Here is a 6870-nt window from a genome sequence, read left to right on the forward strand (position 1 = left end):
AATAGCATAAGCAGTACCAGAAAGTAGAGAGACACAAAACTTTTAAAAGCAAACCACAATATTTTTATTGGCAAATCAGCTTGCTGTGGAAAGAAAATAAATACAAGGAATTCTTCCCCCAAATAAAAACAACCATATAGTTCAAGTAGTGCTCGTTGGGAAGGTATTAGTAGCAAACTCCCCTCAGGCCCCGCTCCGCCATCCCCGCCCGGGACTCCGCCGCCATTGCTCCGGAGCGCCCCGGCCCCGCCCCCGGCCGCCAGCCATTGGTCACCGCCAGGAGCTCTCCAGGAGCTCATTGGCCAGGCGCGGACGGTGGGCGGGGCTTTCCCCAGCCCGGCGTGGCGCGCTCCCGTTCCCGTTTCCATGGCGACGGGAACGCCGCCGGTTCCGCGGCCGCGGCGGCCCCGGTAACCGGGAACACCAGGGAGAGAGGCTGCGGCCTAGCTCTGCCTAAAACATCCGTAATGCTGTGGACGCTGTAATGAACAGAGAGGCGGTTCCATTAAAAGCCTCCTGTTGCTCCTGAAAGTACCGCTTGCTGTAGAAGAGCGTGGGTTGTTCTATTGGCCGGGCTGGCCATTACCTCTAGTTGGACAAGGAGCTTCGAGCCCACACTGGGAAGAGTTTCTGAGTTGCTTCTCAGTACGATAGCTGCTATCAGCAGAGCCTAGGGTTACTGGAAAAGCACAGAGGACACTGGCCTTATCTTCAAGGCTCACATACTTTCCTTCCCTGCAACACGTCACCAGGAGTAGGACATGGGACAGACAGATGGCCTCCAACCCGGGCCAAGGGCTGCTGTAGGTCCTACTTGTCCCTGACAGAGCACAGGCCTGTCTAACCACAGTACTCCTTGGTGACTTACGTATTTAGCTCAGCAATCACGTATCCTGTATTTTGGAAGAGATTTCTTTGAGCTGACACCAGGCCCCAGGAAAAGTCCAAAGTATCACATGATCACAGTATTTCACTTTTCCAAATGTTCCCCCATGATATCTGGTGTGGATAGCGTTTAATGAAAGGCTATTACAATCAAAGATTTTTCCTCTTTATAATGACTGATTTCTCTTTCAACTTCCCGTTTCTCCACAGCCCAGACACTGCCAGAAGCTGCTGCTACATTTATTTGGCATGTCTGTATCCTCTACCACAGCTGCCTGATCACACATGGGTGTTTGTATCAAGCAGTGAAGAGGGTCTAGCTGCAGGAGCAACCTCACTGGGCAGCATCAACTGGGTGTGCCGGCAGCTCCAACAGGGGCTCACGTTAAAGGCGACACAAGCACCGCCCTGGGGCTCCCACTCCCTCATTAGTTTGCCAGGCCCGCAGGGGTGGCTCCATTCCAAGCCCGGGATCAGGACCATGCCCAGCTGCAATGGGAACGCTGCAGGGCCCACACACCCCCTCAGGCAGCACTCCCCGTAGCTCACCCCGACCCAGCCATCCACCATCACCACAACATTACAAATCAGCCAGAAATAACAACCTGGCTGGGGTAGAACTTGGCTTTAATTCTCCAGTACACTTCTCCAGAGACAGCAGAAAAAAGAAACAGCTCAGGTTTTGAGATAGCACATCCAGCAAAACAAGAGGGGGAAAATTATTTTATAAAAGTAAAATGAAAATAATAAGAGAAGTCAGGAACATAAAGAGCTAAACACTAGTACTTGCATAGCACTAGCAGTAATTGGGAAATACAGTAGATGGCTGTAAAACTTGCAAAAGCAAAACTGCTCCAACAGCTCTAGGAGCAAACGAGGAGCTTTCTGGAAAAAAATAAATACAAGGAAGACTTTTTTGGTACTTTTCCTTTTTATATCCACGATGTAATGTCATCTGTTACAACATAATCCCTGTCACTCCAATCCCTTGCAGATCAAGGCCTGTGTCCTCAGGAAGGCTGCAGTAACTAGTCAGAGAGTCCTGTAACTGGATGCAAGTTTCAGTAACAGTCCATGGTTTAGCCAGACTTGAAAAGAAGAATAGCGACTTGGCCGAGGTAGAAGTAGATGAAGTGCTTGGTCTCATGAGTCACGTAGCTGCCAAAATTCCTTCCCACGATGCAGTGCCAAGTGGGATTGTATTTCTTGTCAAACTCCTGCAAAACAGATCACTACGAATTAAGAACTCTTCTAATAGGTATTTACCTTCTGAGCAAGGCAATCAGAGGAAGAACAGATGCTCTTAAGTACTAGGATTATTTAATTTACATCTTATTGTTCACCTGCTGCTTAGTCAGACACACAAAAACCCCACAGCGCTTCCTAACAGTATTAAGTTTAAAACATTACTTTTGTTGAAGAAAAGTAGTCTTCTCTTCCTCCATAATTCATAACATGATTGAATCTACAATTCCCAAGTAAAAGATTTACCATTAGTTTTGTACCCACACAGACAAAGCCATAATTTAGACTTCACTGTTTATCAGCAGCACAGCTGATATTTTCTGCCACATGCTCTGCAACAAGTATGATAAATAAATCTAAGCAGTTGTCCTTTACATATTTTTCAAACAAATCCTCTATAAAATTCCAGTAGCTGCAACAAAGAATAGCTGAAAAATACCAAACTCTCTTTTGAACTTTCATAGATACTTTCTGTGTCAGGACTAAAAAAGCCTTTCAGTACTCTGGTGATAGCAAACAAGTATTTCTTTAGCAGAAGCAATCGTTCTGCATGGATTAATTATTTCTCATATTAGAGAAGCTTCTCCACCCCAAGTATCCCAAATTTTAAAGTTACCTCCACCCCAGGTATCCTGGAGCAGAGCTCCAGGCTTTAAGTGGTACAGCAGCAGAAAAGCTCCTGCTGGTGCCTTCAGAAGGACCCCGAACCAAGAAACTGCCAAGCAATCACACCCTCCCAGCCTCAGCTCCCCACCTTTTACAGTTCTGACTAATAGCAGCATTAGAAGCTGGGGGACTTCTTGTTCTTTATTGGGTTTTTTCAATGTCTCAGGACAGTCTTTTTTATCTCTCATGTTGTGATTTCTGCTGACAGTTATAACTTCCTATTTCCCCGCTTGAACCAGCTCTTGAGGCCCTCTTTCACAGTGCTAGGTAAAAGTTAACATATCTATGTGAAAATTCACATCTTGTGGCCTGAACCTTTATCAAACTCAGCAGCTCCTCATGCCAAGCAGTTAACTCCAGACAGTTTCAGTCCAATCGGCCTTAACATTTCAACAGCTCTTCCACTCAGATCACTTTAACTCCTACTGACGCACTTTGATTTCTCCGTTCTCCTGAGCTGACAAAGCAGGAAATAAAATCTGAACTAGATCTTTCTCATGTATTGTTAATTCTACATAAAGGATGACACAGATATTGCAAACAACAGATAATCAGTGCCACCAGGATATTTTTCTTTTTGGTTTATATCACTATGTAAGGAGAGGTGCGATTACAGAGAATTGCAGAAAACTACTTTTCCCCTGCTATTTTTGATCCAGCTGGCAAGAATTGTAAAGAGATCCTTAAGATTAAATACAAATAAAACCAAGAATAACAAGCTAGCTCTCAGAGGAAAACCAAAGAAGAGCTCAATAGAGTCCCTGTGTTTTGTACCAGCTCATCAGTCACAGGGACAGTCAGGTGCCACTCTATCCTCACGTGGACAACAGACAGTAGCAAAAAAGGCCATAAGCAGAAAGCACTGCAAAAAAAAAGCAGCACCTAGAAAGGGACATGAAAAGGGGTAAAGGGTGGGTAAAGGAACACATGGACATCAGCCTAAAGAGAAAGTCCAACTTGATTATCTAGCGTCTCTAGAACTTGTTTTACTAGCACTACTTGCCTAGCAGCATTCTGCCCATTTGATTTTTCATGTGCATAGAGATATCATGAGCACATTACAAGCCAACATCTACCTTCTTTATGTGAGCAGCGATGTCCTTCTCAATGTTGTATTTCTCCAAGGCTTGAGTTGCACATTCCACAGCATCTTGCTGCATCTCTTCTGACATGTCCGCATTTTTGATCACTGCCTTTCGATCACTCATGATTGCCTGCTTGGAGGAGAAAAAAAGAAGGAAATTCAAAGTTGCAGAAGCACCTGCCAGAACCACCGGCTGCCGAGCAGCCCCACAGGTATCGCCGCGGTGCCCCCGCCCTGGCTGGGCGTGCCGGGCACGGGCACGGCCCGAGCGGCTCAAACGCCGCTCCCGTTCGGCAGCCGCGCTCCGGCCCGGGAGCCGCACACGCACCGCCGCCCTCCCGGCCCGCCCCAGCCCCGCTCCGGCCCGGGAGCTCCCCGAGAGAGCGCGGCCGCTCCACCGCCCGGCCCGACGGCCCTTCCCACCCCCGAGGGAGGCGAAGAAAGCCCGGCACCCGCGGCCAGGGCTCGGAGCCCCGCGTAGCTCCAGCGTGCCGCCGGCAGCCGCCGGAGATGCAGGAAAACCGGAGGCGGCGGCCGGGGAAGAGCCCAGGCACGGGGGCTGCCCAGTCCCAGATTTCCCCAGCCGGACCCGGCCCCTCTCGGCAGCTTCCCCTGCCCAATGCTCGAGGCCGGCAGCTCCTTGTCCTCACCGTCGAGTGGGCGCCGCGGTCTCGGCGCGGTGCGGATGCAGAGCCGGTGGCGGTGCGGTTCGGCGCTCCGGTCCGTGCACGCACTCGGCTCCGCCGCCGCTGCTGTTTAACCGACCCGCGCGCGCCGCCGGCGCCTCCGAGCGCCCCCAGCCCCGCCCCCTCAGCGCCGCCCGCCAGCCATTGGTCACCGCTACCATCACCCCGAGATCTTATTGGTCCCGGTCCGGCACTCTTGCAGGGTTTTGCCGCAGCAATTTCTTTCAGCCCGGCATGCCTTGCGACCGTTGCCATGGCGACCGGCGGCCGCGGGGACGCGCGGCGGGCTCGGCCTTGGGGCGGCCCCGGGGCCCGCCGAGCGGCGCGGGCCGGGCCGCGACTGCTGCCGCTCTGGCCGGGCGCAGCCCTGCCCCGTCACTTTGTTTTTTTCCTCACGGCTGAGCTGCTTGAACGCAGGAAGGAAGACGGGGAAGGAATAACCCCGAGCACCGGTACAGGTTGGGGTCTGACCGGCTGGAAAGCGGCTCTGCGGACATGGAGCGTGGGGTCCTCGTGGGCAACAAACTGTCCCTGAGCCAGCAGTGTGCCTTGGGGGCCAAGAAAGCCAATGGGATCCTGGGGAGCATTAGGGAGAGCATTGCCAGCAGGTCAGGGAGGTGATCCTGCCCCTCTGCTCAGCCCTGGTGAGGCAGATCTGCGGTGCTTTGCCCAGTTTTGTGCTCCTGGGACAAGAGAGACATGGAGCTCCTGGAGCGGGTCCAGCGGAGGGCAGCACGGATGCATAAGGGACCAGAGTATCTCTCCTGTGAGGGAAGGCTGAGGAAGCTGGGCCTGTTCAGCCTCAAGAAAAGACGGCTGACAGGGGACCTCATTAATGTGTATAAATATCTGAAGGGCAGGTGTCAGAGAATGGACCAGGGTCTTCTCAGTGGTGCTGATAAATAGCACAAGAGGCAGACAACAGGCAGAAACTCATGCACAGGAAGTTCCACCTGAGCAAGAAGAATTTCTTCACTGTGCAGGTGACTGTGCACTGGAGCAGGTTGCCCAGAGAGATTGTAATCTCCCTCAGTGAAGTTATTCCAGAACCATTTGGACACAATCCTGTGCCATGTGCTCTGGGATGACCCTGCTGGAGCAAGAAGGTTGGACCATATGACCCACAGTGGTCCCTTCCAGCTTGACCCATTCTGTGACTTTGAATGCAGCTGGTGACTGGTGTCTGTGCAGTGTCTGTGCCTACAGCATGTGAGGGACTCTCCCAGTCACTGCTCTGGTAGGCAAAGATCATCTGTCACTATAGTTCAGGCTGAGAAAAATACCCAACAAAACCAAGTATGATGCTTTGGAGGGCATCCTACTGCAAAGAACATAGAGTTTAAAAAATATTATATGAGGAAAATTGGGGAAAATCGAGGTGTGGTCTGATGATGGTGCTAAAAGTCCCAATATGGCAGGAAGGTCCTGGGTGAGGGAGCCCAGCTCATGCCCTGGGAATGCAGTCCCTGGGCTGATTTTAATAGCATGATGTCATCTCTCCTGAGAATGGGTTAAGTAACTTCTTTGTATCTACAAAGCTGGCAGAACTCCTGGATGATTCAAATAATGTGATAAGCAGAGCAGGTTTCGAAAAAAAAAGAAAGGGGAAAAAAAAAAAAGGAAAAAAAAAAAAAAAAAAAAAAAGGTTTTAAGTGTCCTAATGCTCCTGACTGGAATCAAGGCATCTTTCACTCCTCTTGCAATTCATCAGAACCCACAAACTCTCCCTCCTGTTCCCCACTAGGCTTAAATGAAGGAAACTAAAATTAGAAATCTAGAGAAAACTAAATAAAATAAAGTTGAAGAAAACCATTTGCAAAATTACTCAAATACGCCGTGAGGGTTGTGCTGGGTTTGGGTTTTTTCCCCATCACATTTGTCCTCGCAGCACAGGTTCCGTCGCGCCGCGGAGCAGCGGTGGCACCGGGGGCCAGGGGCTCGGTGACCGTGTCGGGCAGAGGCGGCGGCCCCTTGGGCTGCGGAGAGCGCGCCGCTCCCGGGTCCGTCCCGGTAGCAGCAGCCCCGGCGGAGCGCGGTTCCCGGTCTGCCCCGGCAGCAGCAGCCCCGGCGGAGCGCGGTTCCCGGTCCACCCTGGCAGCAGCAGCCCCGGCGGAGCGCGGTTCCCGGTCCGGCCCGGTAGCAGCAGCCCCCGGCGGAGCGCGGTTCCCGGTCCGGCCCGGTAGCAGCAGCCCCGGCGGTTCCCGGTCCGCCCCGGCAGCAGCAGCCCCGGCGGAGCGCGGTTCCCGGTCCGCCCCGGCAGCAGCAGCCCCGGCGGAGCGCGGTTCCCGGTCCGCCCCGGCAGCA

At 52.2% G+C, this 6870-nt stretch overlaps 1 protein-coding gene across 1 annotated transcript; it reads right to left on the bottom strand.

Annotated features, from left to right (window-relative positions):
* Window positions 1–1499: 1499 nt before the first annotated feature.
* Window positions 1500–4638, bottom strand: DYNLL1 (dynein light chain LC8-type 1; the record flags this gene model as incomplete). Its single annotated transcript, NM_001245517.1, is given in 3 exon segments — window positions 1500–2102; window positions 3873–4010; window positions 4531–4638. Coding segments are annotated over 2 exon segments (270 nt in total). The 5' UTR covers window positions 4005–4010; window positions 4531–4638.
* Between the last annotated feature and the right edge of the window lie 2232 nt (window positions 4639–6870).

This window comes from Taeniopygia guttata, chromosome 15, assembly GCF_048771995.1.
Source record: "Taeniopygia guttata chromosome 15, bTaeGut7.mat, whole genome shotgun sequence".
Taxonomy (NCBI): Eukaryota; Metazoa; Chordata; class Aves; order Passeriformes; family Estrildidae; genus Taeniopygia; species Taeniopygia guttata.